The sequence below is a fragment of the Hyaena hyaena genome, unplaced genomic scaffold (genome assembly GCF_003009895.1).
Source record: "Hyaena hyaena isolate Hyena2069 unplaced genomic scaffold, ASM300989v1 scaffold_236, whole genome shotgun sequence".
Classification (NCBI taxonomy): domain Eukaryota; kingdom Metazoa; phylum Chordata; class Mammalia; order Carnivora; family Hyaenidae; genus Hyaena; species Hyaena hyaena.
The window spans coordinates 410,323-432,733 of NW_024080868.1; the positions used below are offsets into that span (position 1 = coordinate 410,323).

The 22,411-nt window shown below is 36.3% G+C and overlaps 1 protein-coding gene across 1 annotated transcript in view; it reads right to left on the bottom strand.

Annotated features, from left to right (window-relative positions):
• FYB1 (FYN binding protein 1) overlaps positions 1–22,411 on the bottom strand; it is a 155,083-nt gene that overhangs the window by 15,857 nt on the left and 116,815 nt on the right. Inside the window, exons 4-15 of the mRNA XM_039244290.1 lie at positions 19,759–19,805; positions 17,797–17,816; positions 17,295–17,329; positions 16,227–16,347; positions 13,747–13,906; positions 13,126–13,267; positions 8,623–8,645; positions 7,545–7,611; positions 6,622–6,759; positions 5,128–5,153; positions 2,996–3,062; positions 323–413 (exon numbers count right to left, since the gene is read on the bottom strand). Of these exons, the coding sequence (XP_039100221.1) occupies positions 323–413; positions 2,996–3,062; positions 5,128–5,153; positions 6,622–6,759; positions 7,545–7,611; positions 8,623–8,645; positions 13,126–13,267; positions 13,747–13,906; positions 16,227–16,347; positions 17,295–17,329; positions 17,797–17,816; positions 19,759–19,805 (937 nt within the window). The remainder of the gene's footprint in view (positions 1–322; positions 414–2,995; positions 3,063–5,127; positions 5,154–6,621; positions 6,760–7,544; positions 7,612–8,622; positions 8,646–13,125; positions 13,268–13,746; positions 13,907–16,226; positions 16,348–17,294; positions 17,330–17,796; positions 17,817–19,758; positions 19,806–22,411) is intronic.

Genomic DNA, 22,411 nt, shown 5'->3' on the forward strand with positions numbered 1-22,411 from the left:
TAAAAGAGTTAGGATAAATAATGATATTGATAATTACACTTTAATATTGTTTTAAGTTTGTTTATTTTGAGAGAGAGCGCAAGTGTGTGAGCTTGCATGAATGGGGGAGCGACAGAGAGAGAGGGAGAGAGACAATCCCAAGCAGGCTCCATGAAATCATGAGCCCACGAACCATGAGATCATGACCTGAGCCAAAATCAAGAGTCAGATGCCTGGCTGACTGAGCCACCCAGGTGCCCCGGTAATTACACTTTTAATAAGTGCATTGTGGTACTTAAAAATTAGCATTTTGTGCTTCGTCTGATATTTAAATATGACATACTTTAAACTTTCTCCTGAAGTCTTTCTCTTCTTTTTCCTGCTTTTTTAGCTTCTTGGGGTCTTTTTCTTCAGTCTTAGCTTTGGCTCCTTGACTGAGATAGCAGAACAAACATAAAACAACATTTGGTTTAGTTTGAAAAGAATAGTGTACAACAGAGACTTCATCGATCACGTTATAGTTTTGTTAAATTTGGTTTTTAATTAGTTCCATTTCTTAGAAATCTAGTACATTCATTGTAATAAATGATAATATTTCATAACACAGAAGAGATTCTCTAAAAGAATACAGATTACAAGTTAAAATGAAAGTAAGTGACTGCTTATTCTGCTGAACCACATGAAATGACTGCGGTATAGTGTAAACACGCTTACGTATCAGAGGTTTCATGTAATTCAACCTATCTGTTGTCGAACTCCATGTATATTTTTCAACTCTTCTTAGGTGATTAGGTGACTTGGCAAATGTCACAGAAGAGGCTTTTTGAAAAAGAACGCTTTCTTAAAAATTGATTTTTTGGTCTTGAAAAGCTTATCTATTTAAAATGAAAAATGTTTAAAATTCTAGTTGAATTTTCTTGAGCAGTTTTTCATACCTACTGAAAACAGAGGCTGGGTGGTGTCTCATAGATGTCAAATGGACAACAGCTAACTAACTGTCTTTGGAAGTGAGAAGCCTGAGAGTGATTCTCCAGTCTGGGCGCATATAGATGGCCTCGGAAGTTTTACAAAAGTACCGCTAACCTTTGTCTAATTCCTAGAAATTCTAATTAAATTAAATACATTCTAATTAAGTAGAACTGAGTGAGGTCTAGATACTGACATACACACTTTAGAGCTCCCCACGGAATAGTAATTTGCAGCCAAGATTGAGGAACATTTGCTAGGGTTGAACGTGGATGCTAGGGAAAAGCTGGCAATCTCTGAAGGAGGGAATTTTAAAATCAGAATTTTTGTCTATGATGAAAAATTCTAAACCCCGATATTAACTATCATCTAGATTACCTAAAATAAAGTTCTGTTTGCAACTGATTTATTGAAAATACTTGATTCTTTAACTTTTGAATCTTGGGATTTAGATCATTTACTGTGAAATGAATTAGTACATTATTCTGCCTGGGGTTCTGAGTCTTTCCTCAGGGTCTCCTGGCTTCTGGTCCTCTGGGCAGTAGTGAAATTGCTGTCTCAAATTAGCACTTTGGAGCCATTAGGACACTTGTGAGTGTTGAGAAGGCCTCGTGAGCTCTCTTTGAAAATAACTTACTGAAATTTAGTTTTAGTTAAAAATAGGATATTGTGTTAGAGAACATAAAATAGTCTTAAACTCTGAAAAAAAAAGGCAGCAGTAAAGAAAACGGTACATATCACATAAACTTTAACCAGCTGGGGTTTATTCTACTTGAAGAAAAGATCCAGTGTGTAACTGGGTTCCCAGAGAGCTGCTTAATGGAATGTGGTGGCATTTCTACAGTAATATAAAATGGAAAAATGCATTTAGAAATGTCAGGGATAGAAGTGACTTCCCAACGGTGAGGAATTTTTCAAACCGAACATATTACTGAAGAAGATTAAATTTTCCTTTCAGAAAAAAAGAACAATTCTCTTTTCATCTTTCATGTTTGTTTTGCCCGTGGAACTTGATCTTCACATAGAAATGACAACATATTCTCCCTTCAGTTTATTTGATCTCGAAACTTTCTCTTGTTCAGTAAAATTAGCTTAATGGTGTTGGCAAAAAATAAATACTAAATAAATAAATGCTCATGCATTTTTGCAGCATAGCTTAGAAGACGCTATGTATTGTCACCCATTTATGTCACTTTCAGCCTTTAACTAATCAAATCCAAGATCTTTTTATTCATCCTTTTTTTCCTCAGAAAGCTACAGACGTGTTCTTGTTTTCTTATACACTATGTATCAGCTCATCGCTCGTGTTTATTGAAATACAGAAAAATCTTACCATGTTATTTCCTATTTCAAAAGAAGTTTCAAAAGGTACTCCTTTTGTACTAAATGATCTTAACAGATTTTCATACAGTTTTAGTCTAAAATAAAATTGAAACCTTAGGTGAGCTGAAGAATGTCACTCTTCACCTTTAAGTTTGGGGTTTTTTTTTTTTTTTTGGAACCTTTGAGAACCTGATGCTGTTGTGAAAAAGAGACATAACAAAGTCCTTTTGAAACACAAATCATCTTTTTTTTCATAAAAGGAAATAATCTTGTGGAGGACAGAAAAGATTTGAAGAAGGTAGGTGAGGGTTGAGATATCAACTAAGAAGTCCATTCAAGACAAAAAAACATTGGGGAAAAGGGTAAAAATAAAGGGAGGAGATGAATCAGTGAGATCGCTTGTGATCAGGCTCTCAAATATTTTCCCATTGAATGAATAGATGAATGCAGACATCAGTGAGTCACAGGGCAGGGAATAATCAGGGGACTAGCAGCAAAACTACTCGGAGAGGGGGAGGGGAAGAGAGAAGGGAGGGAGGGGAAAGAGGAGGAGGGGGATCAGGGTTCTCCACCCACAAACCTAGCAGAACCCTTAGAGCTGGGATCAGAGAGAGGACAGAGCAAACGGGATTGAACACAGTCGATACATAACCCACTGGCGTTTTATTCTAGTTGAATTTTCTGGAGCAGTCTGATTTTCATCTCCAAATGAGGACATTTTAATTACCTCAACTCTGCTGGTGGCGCAGGGAAGTCAGAGGCATCCACATCGTCATAAACTTCATCTCCCATGTCTAACAAAAGGCAAAATATCAAATGTTGAAACACTTTAAGGTTGAAGTTTTAACATTATTATTATTATTTTTTTTTTTTTTTAAATCAAGTAGGCTCTATGTCCAGCATGACCCTGCGATGAAGCATCACATGCTCTACTGACTGAGCCAGCTGGGGGCCCCAGTTCGAATTTTGATATGAACCTTCAATGATGTTTTTAATTTAAAGATTTTTCTTTCAAATTCAACAAAATAAGTTTTCTTGGGGTCACTGTACATTCCTCTTGGAAGCCGTGTCTATTTCCTAAAAGGGAGAGGTTTTTCTCTTCCTGGAAGCTTCTGCTAGATTTCCCTCAAAACAGCCAGTGGCTATTATTGTAACTAGAATTATCAGGATAAATCCCCCCAAAACAGTGACTGAGATTATTTGAAGATCCACACTTGTGATGAATGGAAGGATTAGTGGATTGCTGACACACAAATCAACATTACAGCCCATTGACAGTAAGCAATAGAGATTGAAATTAAGATTCATAGGGAATTTAGGATGCTAAGATAATATGTATTATTTTATTTATATGTGTACCTATGCCTGTCTAATCTGCCCATCTGTCTGTCTATCTATCCATCTATCCAGGGATCATTCTCTTTTACTCATTGCTCTACTTGGTCCTCATGAACTTTTAATTTATAGTAATATTAGGTGTGGTATCACCTTAAAATGGAAAGAATATTTCTATTAATAAGACAGGTCTGGTACCAGCAGGTATTGGGAACCAGTATTGGTGGAAAAGTGGCAATGACCTTAACTAGTCCAGTGGCTTTTTCAATCCATAGATACTTTCTTTCCTTCTTGTTAATAAAGTCAGGAAATTTGCTCCCTTTTTGCACCTATTGAGTTGCTCCACAGCAAATTAAGCTGAAGAGATGAGTTGAAGAGAGTAATGAATGATTATCATAGAAAGTTTAAATGCTCTCTGCTAGTGGCAGGGATTTAAATTCCTTTCAGAAAACCTCCTCTATCTGTAATGTAGAGAGTATATACAATACAGTATATACGTATACTACACACACATGTTTGCATGTATACCCCCCAGTAATTAATTTCACAGCTATGTGAAGTATCCATGATTTATATATAAAATATATGACATATTATTCATTTCCAGAACGGGAAAAATCACTGTTCCATGCACATGCCCTTAAAACACACCTGAGAGCAAAAGAAAATTAAAACAAAACCCATAGTTTTTACTTAACTGATCACATTTGTTTCATTTTTATACCTACCTTTGTGGAGCTAAGTTTCTTGAACACTTTTTGAAAATTACACACTAAGATATAAGCTCATTGTCAGTTATTGATCAATTTGTATTCGTGCCTTACATGCTTTCATATTGACAACTGAACATGAAGTCAGATAACCAGTTTGGAAAAAAAGATTATCTGTGTGTTTAGTTTTCTCTTTCAACTTATTTATAAATTCAAATAAACTTTTTGAAAGCCCTTGAATATTCTCATGAGACATTTTATTTTGTTCAAAGTGAATTTAAGAAAAATCTTTTAAAGCTCTCTCTCAGACCTTTATATTAAGAAAATAAGTGGACCAAAATTGTACAAAGAAGAAACTGTTTTATATTTAGCAGTGAAAAAATTTCCAGATACAATAGAAATTATACATTATAAAAAACCAAAGATATTTAGATTTAAAAGGGCCTTGGTGGCATATAATCTGGCATAGTTTTAGAAATCATTATGCAGAGGTCCAATATATCAAGCTCGACTGAATAGGGGTGGAAGAGACATGGGAAATACCGATGTCCATCCCTGCCCACTTGTTTATTTCTCCATTGTGACCCTTATGACTGGGTGAACTGTTTAGAAACCATCAAGATTAAAAATTTTCCTCTTCCCACCCTTTCACTGTTGAAGAACTGTGGAGCAGTTAATTGACAACTTTACACAAATTATTATTTCCAGAATCAGAACTTTAATCCAGACACCATGACTATATCCAGTGCCATCCCACTACCATATCTGCAAAAAAAATGCGATATAAAATATATACTTAATTTTTGTTACTCACCTAATTGTTTAGGAGGAGCAGGAAACCTGGAAAGAAAATGAGAACACCAATTACAATCAGACCAATCTAAACACAGAAACTGAGTCCTTTGTTTAAGGAGAGGCATGAACAAGTAACAGCCTGGAGGCTTATAAAGGCCAATTAATCTGTTGACTATCATTCCCTTCTCATTCTCCATTTCTCCACTGAGTTTCAATTTCTGTCCATCAATTTGGAATTTTGTGAGACTTTTTTTTTTTTTTAGCTCCAGTGGCGGCCAAAAAAGTCAAAAGTCAAGACATTCAGTGGTTTATTTTGCCCATAGCCATTGGACCAACATTTTCAGATTTGTTCTATGAGGTTTGGGCATATTATCACATCAGAGTAAATTAAATGGGCTCGGTGTTTTGGAGTCATTGTGGCATAACTGAGGCCAAAAGCTTTTATTTGACTTGAGGGGTAGAAATAGAGAGCTGAAATCAACAAAGGTCACAGGACTCTTTGTGTGACCACGTTGTCTCAATATATGTACTCAAACAGGAGAATGGTGAATAAGAGAGGGATATCCCCTGAAACTAGAGAGGGAGGGCTTATTAATAGAAGTGATCTGAAATTAGGAGTGGGTGCCATTTAGTTGCAACAGAAACAGACCTTTGCTTTTATTACTTCTGAACTTTAAACACACAAATAAACACACATCACTGGAAGAATGGTGCACAGTTACACTGAAGTGTGACAGGTCATTAGTGCAAGTGGTTTAAAATCAAAATTATGAAGGTGCAAGTGGAGCAGGAAAAGTAATTTCTGCTTTTATTTCTAAGTGAGGTCTGATTTTAATAATACTGCTCAAGAGAGGATTTGTTAAAACAGGGATTTGTTATGTTTACTTACAATTTTGAGTGTCCGGTTTACTAACTATTGTTTTAGGTGTCACAGAAGAGTTTATAATGAGGAATCCTATGTAGAATTAACATTTTAGAAAGACTTTAATGAAATATGGAGACTCTACTTTGAGCTCCATAGACTTTAAATACTTTATTTGGAGAAAAGAAATTCCAAATTGCATCCTTCTTTCCAGAAAACTAATATTTGGAAGGGAATGTATATTTTGAAGAGCAGTCACTGTATTATATAATGTTGCATTGGAATTGTGAGCTTTTAGACATGATGCTGTTATTTAAAAAAAAGTCCTACTAAATGGAGTGTACGTGCATGAGTGTGTGAAGGGGTGTGTGTATGTTCATTTGTGTGTATTATCTGTGCAAGTTCGTAGGGAAAGCAAACTATATCTTTGAACCATATGACAATTTTTGAAGACTTTGCACGCCTCTTCTGTAAATGCCTGAGTGCAATAAGGGTGACACAGTAAATGAGGCTCAGATGACTAATGGAATATAACATTGAGTGACTTAAGCCTGTCAGAATTTGGTTATTGGTTATAAAATATTAGTAGCATTTGATTAAATTAATATTAGTGTAGTTATTGTGCACTGGATTTGGTCGGTCGACTCTTACGATGAACCTTCATTATTGTCTGACTCAGAGACTTTAGGTTTCTCTCGTATACTTTTCTTTTTGTCATCTTTTCCCTTTAACATCTTCAAAATCCCCCAGGACCACGAATTACTCCTGTCTTCAACCTGTAGTGTGGAGCTTAGGAGCATGCAGGCATTGATCAGAATGGAATAATGAGCGGAACACGAAAACATTGGGTGGACATTCAGAGTTTTTATAATTATACTGCATTGATCATTCAGGCAGTAAATTACTCATTGTAATCAACAAGATGATGCTTTTAAGTTTATAGGCCTTGGTCTTTGAATACTGCTGCCACTAGGTAAGTAGTAAGTAAATTACTGTTTTTTATTTAGTGAAACTTATTTTGGTTTCAAAATAGAAAGCTAAGTCAAAATTAAGTTTTAAACATCAATTTTGCTTTATTTTATGTTTAAAATGAAGTAATTAACAGATCTTAGAATTTTAAATATGCCATTACAAAAGTTTAAGCAACTAGAGAATTAAGTCTTATACTGGTTTTGTCACAAATAGCATATGGTCTCAGTTCATTTGGATTGCATATAACTATGATCGTTATACAGAGGATAGCCGTGCATCTGATAAACTCTCCAGAGACTGATTGATAAATAAATGATTGGGAAAAGTTTGAAAAAAATCTACAACATTGGAAATTCTTTGTCCTTTTTTCATTTCTCTTTTCTTTTTTTTGTTGAGGCTCTTGCAAACAATATACCACTTCATCTGAAGTGTTGTGCAATTATACTTTCTGACTTATGACTGCTATTAATTAAACTTTTAAATCATTTTTTGGTATTATAATAAGGAACACTATATTTTGCTTTTTATTCTAACCAGAAATCAACACTAAATTTCAGTATATGCAAGAATTTACAAGAAAGCAATTCACTGATCATCCTTACCCGTCATCAGCATCCTCCTCTTCGATCCCATCGTAAATATCATCATCTGGGGGAGGTGGGAACATCCCTTCATGTGGATTGGTAGAGGGGAGAGAATCTTCTGTTAATTTTATAATTTGGTCATGTAAGAGTCATTCAGATTTGATAGTAAATCCGCCTTATTTAACCGCAGAAAATGTTTCTTAATAACCATGTAACTAGAAAATAACTTTATGTTCCTATTCTCACATAGATAGTAGGTAAATTAATTGTCTTGTTCATTATTTTTAAAGGAATTCTTAGAAGTGTAATTTAATAAATGTAGAAAGAGTATTGAGCTTTGGAGATAAAAGGGATAGAGAAGAATAAATTTGAGAAAAAAATTGAAAAGAGAGTAAAAGTATTGCGGAAAAAAGGAGAGAGGAGGTGATAAGAAAATTTTAATTAATGCTGAGGAGACATTCAGAAAAAGATACTGATCAAGATATAAGTGAGGAAAAACAAATAGAATGAAAGGTGAATTTGTGAATATTGGTAGTAGCTCTGGTTCACTTAATCAAAATATTTTAAGGGTTAAGCCCTTTGTTGTAAACCCTTAGGAAACTTGCTATTTGACAAGTATTTATTTAACAAATGTTTATTGAGTACTTCCTCTGTACAGAAATATGTACAAAGAACTTGACATTTGACTTTTAGGGTGAGCATTTTAGCACTATAAGGTATTAGTAAAATATCTTTATTTTGGTGATGAGCAAATGAGGAGTCTTTATATGTTATCATCCAAATAAGGATACTTTTGAAAGTGAAGGGGGATGCTATTAATAACTGTGCTCAGACAATTGGCATAAGTTAGAATTGCTCTGGGCACACTGGAAATGGAGTCACCCCATGACCCATGACAAACTTGGAAGAGAGAAGTGACTTGTTTAGGGTCACTCAGGGACCAGGACTGGAATCCAGGTTATTGGCTTCCAGTCCAGTGGTCTCTCTACCACATTAATATCTTTTTCGTTATGTACAAACAAAACCATCTTATCATTAATACAGACAAAAAATGGTGAAGACTTGAAGAAACTGCTGATAAAAGTTTGTGGCTTACCTCCACTTCCACTCTGACTGTGGCTAGGAAAAAAAAAAAAACTAAATTAGCATATGAATTATGTAGCTATTGGGAAGAGAAGTACATATATTGAGCAGTTATACAAAAGAGAAATAACATTGCAGTTAAAAGTTATCAGAATGTTTTATGTAAAGAGGAAGAGACATTGTTCCTTATCATAATAGAAGAGTAGTAACAAGGTAAAAAACGAAACAAAACAAACCTAATAAGGTCAACAAGTGCTACATAGTTTTCAAAACAATACTAATGTTTATGTCTAACATTTCCCAAGAGGTAGTTTTCAGATGATACATTATTACATCATTCCAAAGATAGATAGGTTTATGAAAAACAATCAACCAACAGCTATTATGGATTGTTCCAAGAATCACACAGAACCATTATTTTTTTTTAATTTTTTAAAACTGTATTTATTTTGGAGGAGAGAGAGAGAGAGACACAGAGGGAGAGAGAATCCCAAGCAGGCTCTATGCCATCAGTGGAGAGCTGGATGTGGAGTTCGAACTCCCCTCACGAACCATGAGATCATGACCTGAGCCAAAATCAGGAATCAGATGCTTAAATGACTGAGCCACTAAAGTGCAGGAAACCATTATTGCATTAAATTCAATTCTCTTTTAATATGTTGTAGCCAGAGCATTTAACTCTTAGTCCAGTAGGATTATATTTTTTTAAAAGAGAGAATTCCTTTAAAAAATGGAAATCTTACTCATGAAATATTATTATTACATATAATGTGGCCCCTGATTTTCTAAATTCACATTGCCTGTTTTTTTATTTACTTCTAGAACATTCTATATTTCCCCTTTAAAAAATTTTTTTAAATGTTTATTTTTGAGAGAGAGAGACAGAGTGAGAGTGGGGGAGGAGCAGAGAGAGAGGGAGACACAGAATCTGAAGACAGGCCCCAGGCTCTGAGCTGTCAGCACAGAGCCCCATGCAGGGCTTGAACCCACGAACTGTGAGATGATGACCTGGGCCAAAGTCAGACACTTAACTGACTGGGCCTCCCAGGCACCCCTATATTTTGCTTATTTTATAATCATCTATTTTCTTGCCTGAATCTACCACTGAAATGTGAGTTGTGATAGAGCAAAGGAAGAGTAGATTGTGAGAACTGGAAAAGTCTCAGAAGTCTCGTTTAATCCCCTTGCTTTGCAGAAAGGAAATGAAAAATGAATGACCTGACCAAACTTACTTCTAATTAACTGAAGAGCTGAGATGAGAACCTTGGTGTCCTGCTTTCCTGTATAATGTTGTTTTATCTATATATACCTCACTGCACCCCCTCTAGGTACCATTTTTGACCTTTGGATAATTTGCCATCAACAGATGTAGTCTGATATTACAACCATACAGTATTCATTTTCTGCTCATATCTGCTTCTTCAACCTTAAAGTCAGAATAAAAGAAATTGGCCTGACAGAGATCTATGGTTAATTTAGAAATAAAACTTACCCTTACTAATGGAACTTCGTAGGAAAACATGCTATAAATGTCCTAATATATAAATAAGGAGTTGATTTTTGATGAAGTTTAAGTATGTTCTCCATTTGCTTACATACTGTTTTCGCATTCATTTTGTCTGACATTTCCCTTTGAGCATGAAGCAAGCAGTTAGGATTATGTGAAAAATTGCAATTTTGGTTGGCTGCCGCTCTTGGCAAATATAATTCATCTTGGAGATACTCACCAATTCCCAAAGAACAGGGTTTTAATACTCAGGAGCAAAGCTGACACACATTATTTCCTTTTTAGAGAGATTCTTCAATTTTCTAGAATTGTCTGTTTGGAATTCAGAGCTCTTACCAGATGAAGTGCAGGTAAAGAGAGGAGAGTTGTGAGAAAGAAGGAAGGAAAAGAGGGGAGGAGAAGTGGAAAGAGAAGCGTGGGGAGCACGCAGAGATGCACGTTTGTTACATGATGGACAAGTATGTGCATGTATAATTTCCTTTTCTCCAAGGCCTCATTATTTATTAAAGAAACTGCTTTCATTGAGAAAAAAAGGGAGAAAGACTGCTGTCAGGACCTGTGATTTTAAGCCTCTTGTCTGCTCACAGAGTTTGAAGTTCACAGTCAGTTCCCCCTACCCTGGCGGAATAGGGGAGAAGCAGGGAGCAAGGGCCCAGGAGGCTTCTGGAGAAGGGGAAGGAAGGCCTGGTGCTCTCTCCTACCAGCCAGGGCAGCCAGCCGGCCGGACTCAGCATCTTGCCTTGTTCTACTCAGGACAAAGCCTGTTCTGTTGCGAGATCTCTGCCGGCAACAGCTGTAGCTTCAAAAAAGAAAAAAAACACTGGTGGTTTCATTTTCTCTTCTTTCGTTTTCTTATTACATATGCACACGGGCTCCAAGATGCTAGTATATACTATGGTGCTATATTTGTTTAAGGTATTGAGCATTAAAACCATGCACCTCCTCCGGCTCCATTTCATTAAAAAGAAGATTCTTTTTCTGCTACATGCTTACTAATCAGAGCACTTTTTGGAGTTGCCGTATGTATGGGCATACAATGGAAAAGGCAATAGTGTTAGTTTGGGGAAACAGTTGCAAGTTATGATTAAATAATACTTCATTTTCAGAACATCACTCCTTTTCATGGATTTATTATTTTTTTCTTGAGTTTGTGTATCATAAATATGTATTTATTAATATTACTGGAGTTCTTTACTCTCAAAATAAGAGAATTTTTTAAAAATAAATACGATGTAAAGTATATACATTGTTCATAGGGATAAAATGACATCCTCATGTACAGGATATTTTGTACATCTCAGAATATGGCTTTTGAAAACTTTGACCTCAAAACTGGCATTCCCAAACCCCTAAACTAGGTCAAAGTGTTTCTGATTATTAAAGCCAATTTATGATCTGTAAACTCCAGGGCACACATGGAATGCCTTGATATATGTTGCATAATTTATGGTACACTTAATAAGTATTCCATAAATTATGCAACATATATCAAGACATGATAAGAAGACATTGCAGGCTATTTATAAAGACAAAACTTCCAGAAAGCAACACAAGTTTAACTGATGACATGACGTGAGCAACCACAGGAAAGAAACGGAATTCTTCCTACATTTTATAAGTATATTACTATTTTGATCATTTCACATTTTAAAAACTTTTGATAATCGAAGCATTTTTTTCTTTGAAGTTTGAGTTATGAAGAATGCAGACCCATTTTTACCCAAGAGAAGATCTAGCACAGATCGTGTGTTTTGAGATCACAGAGGGTGTTTCCCAATTCTGTAAAAGGGGCACAGAAAAACAAGGGTTCTTAACTGGGCTGGAGATTTTCATCCTCCTTTTCCTTCAGCTTGAAGGGTTTATGGGTTTACCAAGAAAGGGAGATATTTGGAGGGAGGAAGGAAAGAAGGAAAACGGAAAAGCAAGAAGGAGAAGAAGGGACAAGGAAGATCAGAGCTGGAAAAAGGAGACAGAGGAGGAGGGATGGAGAAAGGCAGCTGAGGAGTAAGAAGGGAAAAGATGGGAAGAAAAGGTGCATGGGAGATAGCCAGTCTCCCTTCCTGCATCCTCCAGAAAGGATATCTTATTGTGTTCCTCCGCCCCAGGAAGGTGTTCCCATAATTCCTGCAGGGAGGGTCATTGTGAGCTACTGGATTGAATGGGCCATTAAAAATAAATTGGACCCTTTGCTGATTCACAGAGATCACAGAGAAATGAGCTTTTACTTTTTTTGGTTTAAAATTTATTTTTTTAAATGTTTGTTTATTTTTTGAGGGAGAAAGACAGTGACAGAGAGACACAGCATGAGCAGGGGAGGGGCAGAGAGAGAGGGAGACACAGAATCCAAAGCAGAGACTCCAGGCTCTGAGCTGTCAGCACAGAGCCCAACGCAGGGCTCGAACTCAGGAGCCATGAGATCATGACCTGAGCCGAAGTTGGACACTCAACCCACTGAACCACCCAGGCACCCCTTACTTTTTTACATTTAAAGAGCAAAGTAGAATTGTATTAAAATACATTCTTTTTTCTGTTATGTTTTCAAACAAGAACAACAAATATATTCAGACTCAGATTTCAGAACAAAAATTTTTATATTCCTAGAGCTGCATTTTTTATCGCATGCTCCATATTTTTATGAAATCATATTTACTTTAGGCATAGCCCTAAGATCAAATCAGAATGATGATTATAAAACAGCATTTTGGAATGCTAACACATTTGGCAAGACCTGGCAAATGGCCTATTCTTTTCTAAGTGGTATTTGATACCTACGACCAAAGAGAAACATAAAAGACTATGGAATTTTAAATGACCTTTCACCCCTATTGGAATACCTGTAATTGGTAATTCGGGGATAGCAAGTATTACGAGTAATGGAATTCCTGTAAAAGGTAATTCAGGGATAGCAAGTAGTAAGAAACGTGGAAGATAAAATTCTAGGATCTTAAAATACATCATCTCTGACAAGGCAGCAGCCTGATCTGTTTCACAGTTTATATTTGTCCATACCTGCTAATATCGTCCTGCTCTGCAACATCATCATATACCTCCTGGTCATCTTCAATCGGTCTTGAAAGAGCACCGAGAGAGTTTTTCTTCAGCTTCAGGGAGTCGTAGTCAATCTCTACAGCAGTTGTTTTAATATAGCCATCTACCGAAAGGAAGAAGGATTTATGTTCAGACAACAGTAGCTTCAATATCTCAGAGTTGTAGATAAAATATCAATTGCACATCTGCTCTTTCAAATGTCCCTTCATTTCTTTGCTTCCACTTCGGATTTATAGACTTCTGACATAGACACGTTTGACTGGACTTCGTCAAAGCCTTATGCTGTTGTGGTTTGGAGTGTCTAGAGTCTATTTTAAAGATTCCAAAGTGACTCACATGAATCATTTTTTTCCCCCTTTTGAAAGGAACTTAATGTCCTTTGTTCCTCCCTGGAATAAAATAAATATTTACATTGTTCCCCAGTAAAAAGATAATACAGATGAACTGTCATTTTAAATCTTCCTATTTTTGTCCACTCTGCAAAATACTCCTAACTTGACAGAATTGTACATTAGATATTGTCTTAAAAAAAACAAAAAACAAAAAACAAGGCTTGGAAGTCATGGGAAGACTTGTACTCACATGAGCCCTTTGCTGTTCTGCCCAGCCATTTTCCTTCTGGGTTGTCGGTGATGCGGATTATTTCAATTTGCTCTCCTTGCTTGAAGCTCAGTTCATTCTTTCCTCCTCTGACATCACAGCAAGCTTTTGCTTGATGGATGACTTGAATAGGGCCTGTTAGCTGCAAAGAAAGGGCGAAAATTACAACAGGCTTCCTCACTATTCGGAAAATCTTTTAGAATGGAGCTTTGAAAGACAGTATGTCCACAACTCGCCGACCAGCCTGTTTACAGCATTTATGGGTTTGAACTAGAAACTGAGGATGAATATCATCTAATGAGTGTTCTTATAAGACGGGTTACGGGGAAATCACAGTGGTGAGGCAGAACCAGAGAAGAACAGGTAAGCATGTGCTTGGGATCCAAGAGAGAGTAGCAGGGATCTGTTGACCTTAGAAATCTGTGAAAGGCTCACTGAGGAAGCCACTAATAACTGAATATAATTTATGGAAGACAATGCACACTGGATTCTATCGTTTTTATGGGATATGATGATGGCCTGCTTGGTAGATGGAGGTTTTTTCCATCAATGCACTGTGTAGTTAGTTATTCTGATGGTTCTTTTCAGGTTTCCGACACCCAAGGAAGGGAAGATGGTAGTTGTGGGTTATACTTATGGGAAAAGCATTTTCTTTCTTTATCTTCTTCTTCCTCTTCTTTAACCTTGTGGTGTTGTCTGTCTATAAACTTAGAGTAGACATTACCTGCTATATACAAGATAACATTCTAGAAATAGCTTTGTAAATAAAAAACAGCAAACAAATGTTATGTGAGGTTTTTATTTTTATTTTGTTTTTTATTTATTTTATTTTATTTATTTTTTTAAAGTTTTTTTTACATTTATTTATTTTTGAGAGACAGAGCACAAGTGGGGGAGAGGCAGAGAGAGAATGAGACACGGAATCTGAAGCAGGCTCCAGGCTCCGCGCGGTTAGCATAGAGCCCGATGTGGGGCTTGAACTCACAAACTGAGATCATGGCCTGAGCCAAAGTCAGATGCTTAACTGACTGAGCCACCCAGGTGCCCCTATTTATTTTATTTTTTAAAATGTTTGTCTTTGTTTTTTGAGAAAGAGAGAGAGAGGGAGAGACAGAGAGTGCAAGCATGAGCGGGCAGACAGAGAATCCCAAGCAGGCTCCACACTGTCAGCACAGAGTCAAAGCAGGGCTCAATCCCATGAACTCATGAGATCATGACTTGAGCCAAAATCAAGAGTCGGACACTTAACCGACTAAGCCACCCAGGTGCCCCCGTTATGAAGACTTTTACTTAAGAAATTAAGTTTTCATATTTGCCACTTGGAAAATAGGAACATACATCTGTATGAGTTAAATGTCTTAACATTCATACTTACTCATACTTAATTTTACTTACATATAGTAGGCTTTTTCAAAATTTAATGAGAACTTTGGTAGATACAGTGCCTTATGTACATTATTTTATTTAATTCCATAACAACATTTTAGGAGAGATACTATTTATTCTCACTCTAAAGAATAAGAGTCTGAGGCTCAAAGAAGTTTAATAATATGCTCGCAATCACATAACTGGCAGGTACAGCTGGAATTTGAATCCACATCTGTCCACTCAACTCTAAGCTGCTTTATGTTTTTCCTGCACCATGTTGTTGAAACTTTGTTTTAATATAACAAATATATTAGGGAGTTATACAGACATCAAAATTTTTATAACTCAAACCATACGTTAAATGTTCAAGGGGAATTAAATATTTAAATAACCTTGACATGAGTCTTTCTTATAGTGAAGAATAGTTCCGTAATGCAGATAATCACCTTAAATATAGCTGACACACTAGACCCGTGCCAGATGGGCCATGTCATTTGGTGTAGCCAAGAGAGAGTAGCCTACATGCCTAGCGACGACGGTAGAAATTAGAAATCAGGGGTCAGAAAAGAGAGAGGTCAGAAATCCAAATGGGAAAAGAGGGATGAGAAATAGCGAGTATCAGAAGTCAACAGGTACATAAAGTCTGGTCTAGATACCAGCAGTGGGAGTAGTTCATAGAAACTTTATTCTGAGATAAGTCTGGTTCAACCAGACACATATGTGTTCCTTGTACCATATGATACATGTCTGAGCTCATAGTATAAGTAGGTTAATACCAAATGTGAAATCATGAGAGCCAAGATGGGTTTGAGCAATGAGTACTCATTCACTCAATAAACAGAAAATGTCCTGGGTGCCCACTAATTATAGGTCACCATATTTTATCATATTACATTTTTAGTGCAGGGATAAGGGAGCATATTGGATAAAATAATTACTGTTATAAAGGTAGTTACTTTTTTTTAGGAAACAATAACTAAGTAATTCTGCCACCATGTAAGTTTTCAAGAATGGTGTGGTCCCCCTTTTGTGTGAAAGTCATAAAGAGGGATCCCCCCCTTTTTTTTTTAACCCATCAGCAAGCAAGCTCTTACTTTAAATTTCTTCTTTATTTCTTGTTCTTTCTTTTCTCGCTCTTTCTGTTCCTTTTTCTCCAGTTCTAATCTCTTCTTTTCCTCCTTTTCTCTTTTTTTCTCTCTTTCTTTGGTTGCTTCTCTGTGGATAAAAGTTGTTAGGTTGTTTTGGCACTTGTGAGCGTTGATGTGTTACAGCTCACATACCCAGGAGACAGTATCTCAAGTATAGACGAAAGTGAAAATCCAGTTGTCAAAATTCCTGAGTGAGATTGTTCTTAAAACCAGTAGGAGGCATAGAAGCGGGGATACTTTCCAAAGGCTCTGTTTCCCCTTACCCTCTGCCAGCAAGTGGAAGACACTGCGTATATATAAAGACCCTGTTCTTGCTACATATCAGCATGGATAGAATTCATCTCTCTCCCTCTCTCTCTTTCACATGCATGCACTCCCAGGTACAGGGCACGCACATGTGCATACCTGCAAACCTAAGCTCAGAGACTTTAGTCAGAATTCATTGCTTAAGAACTAGGTACAGGAAATTAAGATGTTTGAATTAACAAAAGAGAAAATAACATATTTATTTCTCTTTTCACTCACTTTCCAAGATACATCTTAGCTCTGGGCTATCTGGAAGCCTGTTTTGAAGGTATTTTTAACATTTTTCTGCTTTTGCAGGTTGATGCTTTGCTTTGCTGATGGTGTGGTAAATTATTTCTCATAGCATCCCTGTGAGGTAGAGCACTGCCTAGATGGCGGAGTTGTAACATATAAATGAATTCATTTGCCCAAGGACACACCTGAGAGCAGGAAATACAGATTCCAGGCTCCCTGATTCCCTGCCTGGGGTCTGTCCAGTAGCCAAGAGTGTCTTGCCTCACACAGAACAACAATTTTAAGTCTTCCATGGAATTCTTAGGCAAATAAAGGATCTTTAGTCCTTTGTATTGAAATAAAGGTTATCATTATATGCCAGTCATTTGAACTATAAAGCTTTTTCCCCTTAGGGTTGAATATCTATCTATTCTACCTCATACAAATCATAATATTCATTTTAGGTGGAAAAATGGTAAAAAATGTAACTCATACATGTCTTCATAGGTTTCTCCTTCACTCTCTTGTTCCTGTCAAGAAAAACGTTAAGAATGATTAACTTTAATTCCTAAAAAAGAGAACATATGCATATGACATTGATCAAATACCTAGTAAAACAATCATAAATGGAAATGTATGTAAATTTGTCTTGTTTAAAATATTTTTCCTTTAAAGAGATAGACGGGAAAAGTAAGCACAAAAAGGTCTTATTCTGTATTCAGCTATATAATTCAGATAGCCAGACTTAAGTTTAGCCAGACTTAAGTCTAGCCAGACTTAAGTTTATGTTCGGTGCTCCAAAATTACTGTGTGTCAGTGTAATGTTTGGTGTTTAATGTCCCAAGAATTTTAGATAAAGTAATATTATAAATTGAAATATATCATTATCACCCATCACAGTTTTCATTTGTTGGTTTATATCAATAGAACATAAATCACAGTAATTGTTAAATATTTTAGTTAAGCAATATAATATAAGAAGGGGAAAAAAACTGACCTCCTCTAGATTTCCAGTACCTAAAAGGTTTTAAAAAAAAGAATAAAATTAAATATACTTTAATTAAAAAGCACTTTAGTACAGAATTATTAGTCATAATCTATTCAAAACTGCTCATAATCTAACAACTTATGCTTTATAAAACACATAGTACAAAATAGAATATGTGTTTTAGATCTTTACTATGACCCTTTTGATACTTGTAATTTATTGTAAAACTGTTTCATTGGCCTTCATAAAATAATGCAAAAGCCAAAAAATAATGAAGACCTTTTATCTTCTTTATGAAAGGCATGCACATTGGTTTTGTGGGCTAATGTGGAACAAAGGTATTATCAGAAAATCACAACTAGTTTGTACTTTTTGACGTATTTGTTCCCAAAGATTTGTTTTCATGTATCAAGCAAATCAAGTTAATTAGTTTTTTTTAAAAAATGGATCCTTTACTCTCCAAGTGTTTAGTAATATCAACTAATTATTAGATATTAAGACATAATCTAGAACAACAATGATAAAAACAGTGTGGGGTTGGTATAGAAACACATAGACCAATGCAATAGAGCAAAAAGCTCGGATATGGTTCCATAAATTTATATACACTCTTATATACACATGTACTGTCCACACAAAGACACACACATACATATATAGACACATACACACCTACACAGTTCTGGAGTATAAAGGTGGCATTATAAATTGTTCAGAAAATGATGGATTTCAAAATATGGTAATAGGAAAAACAGTTCCCTAGGTGAGGCAATAAATTTGGATTTCTAATAACTCCTCAAAAGTGGACTGCAAATATAAGGAAAAAAGACTCAAATATAAGGGATACAGTCCATAGAAGAAAATGGAAGATAATATTTTTATTGTTTAGGGATAGGACTCCTTAAGTAAAACTTTAAAACAAATTACAATGTAAACTTTAATTAATTTGATTATATAAAAACTTATTTATGTTCAGTGATGGGCAGCTTGGGTTAATTGACAATGAATAGGATGAGAGAAGAGTTACAATCACTGCAACCGACATGGGATTAATGTCTGCAATACAGAGGAGCTCCTGCAAGTTAGCCAGGAAAGGCAACCAACTCCAGGAAAAAAGTGGTTAAAGGATATGAAGTGGCAAGTTACAGAAGAGGAAAACACAGAGGCTAATATACAACTGAAGTACCCTGACTCAACTGCAAGCAGAGATATGAAAATGAAGTGAGATATTATATTGATACATATAAGACTCAAAACAATTGGAAAGCTAAATAATACCAGACCCTGGCAAAGGTAGGCATCTTGGAATCTTCATGCCCTGCTGATGTGAGTACACACAGATTCAGGGTTTCTGGGGAGCACTCTAGTACTAATTCCATAGGACTAGAATATTCCAGGAATATTCCATAGCTTCCAAACAGCCATTCCACTACTGGATATATATTTTAAAGAAAGTCTCTCAGAGGTCCACATGAGAATATGGACCAGAATGTACGCTGAGTTATTATTTGTTAGTACCAGTGAGTTGGAAGTAAAATGCAAATGCATAGGATATATACCATGGAGTACTGTGCAGTAGTTAACAAATTAAATATACATATAGCAACATGTATTGCCCATAAAACATATTATTCTGAGTGTAAAAAAAAAAAACCAGAGTGAACTCTAACATACTGTTTATGTAAATTCAAATATATACACATACAACAGTATGTGTTATACATATGTAAAGAATATGTATAAACAGATACGCACACATTAAATGTATTAAAATGTCTGTCTCTGGTAAGGGAAGCAGAGGAAAGGGAATGGGTCATGGAGATAAAAGGGAATGCACACATAAGTAAAACAAGAGAGTGGTCATGAAAAGACCAAAGATGACAATGACCCAATAATGTGCCTGTCCAAATGATTAACTCAAATTTCTGTATCTGAGATAACAAATAAATAAAACATCTTTGTGTTTCTTACCATCAGAGTGCATGACACCATCTTGATTTTCTTCATTTACAGGGCTTCTGAAGACAAGAAACAAGAAAAAGTAAACATGGAGCAAATAGATGCTCACCTTACAATGAAAAAGGAAAAAGACTAAAAGGATCATATTTTATTCTTTTCTCTTTAATTTCTGCTCTGATTTAAAACTTCAGAAGTTATTAGAATGGGCTTTAGCCTCATATTTATGCGGCGACTGAGGCCAAAAAAAAAAAAAAAAGAGAGAGAGAATAGGGGAACTTGAAGGCAATTCTGTCCATTCACAATGGACACATGCAATCAATCCATTGCTTCAGGGCAGTAATATGTTTTTTGTTAAAGTGGCAGTATATAAATAATTCAATTCTAGGATTCTGAAGGCATTTGATTGGTTTTATGGTATAGATGCCAAAGAGAATTAGTTCTAATCCTTGACTCCTTCTTTCCAGGTGTTCTCCACCTGGCTTTACTTCCATCCTTTGTGGCTTGGGCTCCAAGGTGCTTCATTCCAAACCACTGCATTCCAATTGCTCTTCACAGTTATCAGTACGTGGGCCCCACAAATCCTTAATGATTTATGGAACCATCTATATCTTCTATTTTTATTCTCAGGTTGATAAGCATAGCTGGAGAAAATTGTCATTGCCCTGATTCTGGATATTACAAATAATTGACATTCGATCTCAACTTTACCCTCGACACTATTCTGTAATCTCATATATCTTTTCCTAGTGAATCTACTTTTCCATCATCCTTCTCAAAGGCTATCCAAAACCTTCACAACTTTACCCAAATCTCCTGACCCTCTCATCTCCCCTATAATCAGATGATCTTGTTTCTTATTTCACTGAAAAAAAACCCCAGCAGTTATTGGAAGTAAACTCTCTTAAGAAAATATATTCCTTTAACCCAAACTTATGCTTACTTTCTCTCTACCTGTGTTCTGAATTCTATCTAAATTATTAGTGTTTCGCCTCCTGTTTCTTTCTTCTGTGTGTCATCATATCATTTATATTATTATTACTATTCCTCTACTTTCACTTCCCATTCCTAAATGTCTCATACTTTGCTTTCTCCCTCAGCCCAAGTTACTCTCATTCATAAAGACCAAAATCTCCTCTTTACCTTTCTCAGTCCTCCACATTACCATAGATACAGATAGTCCTTCCTTTCCCAGCCGACGCGGAGAAGACTGTCTGTGTTCACAGACTTGATTTCTTTTTCTCTCGCTCATTTCTTCATGACTACCCTCTGGCTTCTTTTGCCGATCCTTCACTGAAACCACTCTTAAAGAACTTACTTACCAAATCCACTGGATACCTCTCCATGATCACCTTACATGATTACTTTGTGACCCTTAAGACTATTGGCCCTTTCGTTTTCCCGGAGTCTCTTTTGTTTCCATAAGAAATCTCTCCTGGCTCACTTTTGTCTTTCTGACCACCCCACAATTTCCTTTGTGGGTTTACTTATCTCTGACTTCCCCTTTAAATGGTGATATTCCTTTGTGTTCTGGTCTCAGTTTCCTTTCTTTTTCCACTCTACCCCTGTCCCTGAATGGTCTCATATATGCCCACAGCTGCACTTGGTCTCTTCGTGTTGGTAACTTCCATACTGACATCTCCAGGGCAGTTCTCTCTTCTGAGTTTCAGACTCACATATGCACATCTTGGACATCCCACAGCCAGTTACACATGAACATCACAGAAACAGAGACTTTCCTCTTCTATCCCAGCATAAAGCTGTTTTTCCTACCAGGTTTCTTATCTTAGTGAATGGCACCAGAGTGCCGCATATCCACCTAAGCCTTAAAGGTGTCCTTGTTGCTCACTCTTCTTCAGTCCTTCATCAAAATAATCACGTTTGTCAGTTCCACATATTTAATGTCTCCTCTAATTCACTACCCCACCCTCCATCTTTCTCTTCTTTCCTGCTAGATGGGACAACAGAATTCTATTATCTCTAGGGTGGACTCTTACAGTAGCCGCCTTCCCTGCCTTCTAGTGAGGAGCGTTGCTCTCCATCTTCTCCATCCATACAGTCCCTTCTCCATACTGCTGCCAACATTTTCTAATGTAAATGTGATTATATCACTCTTGTGTTCACTACTCAAGCCACTTAAAGAACCCAAGAGATGCTGGTTGCAAAGCTAACCCCATTTGAAGAATATGGGCTGGAAATGCCTTGTTATCCCTTAGATCATAAAACAAGCTTGGTTGGGTACACTTGAAGCTCAGGAAGAATTGCCATAGACATACATGTCTCAGTCTTTGCCTGGGATGGTAAACATATGTGGTCATCGATTGTTGATTCGATAAACTTACTTTAAAAAAAATTTTTTTTAATGTTTTATTTATTTCTGAAAGAGAGAGAGAGGCAGCGTGAGTAGGGGAGGGTCAGAGAGAGAGGGACACAGAATCTGAAGCAGACTCCAAGCTCTCAGCTGGCTGTCAGCACAGAGCCCAATGCGGGGCTCAAACCCACGAACCATGAGATCATGACCTGAGCCGAAGTCAGACACTTAACCGACTGAGCCAGCCAGGCACCCCTAAACTTTACATTAAAAAAAATTGAAATTTAAAACTGTAGCTTATATATGCTTAGCTTTTAATTTCGGTAAGTGTAAAGGCCCAATTAATCAATTCATTAG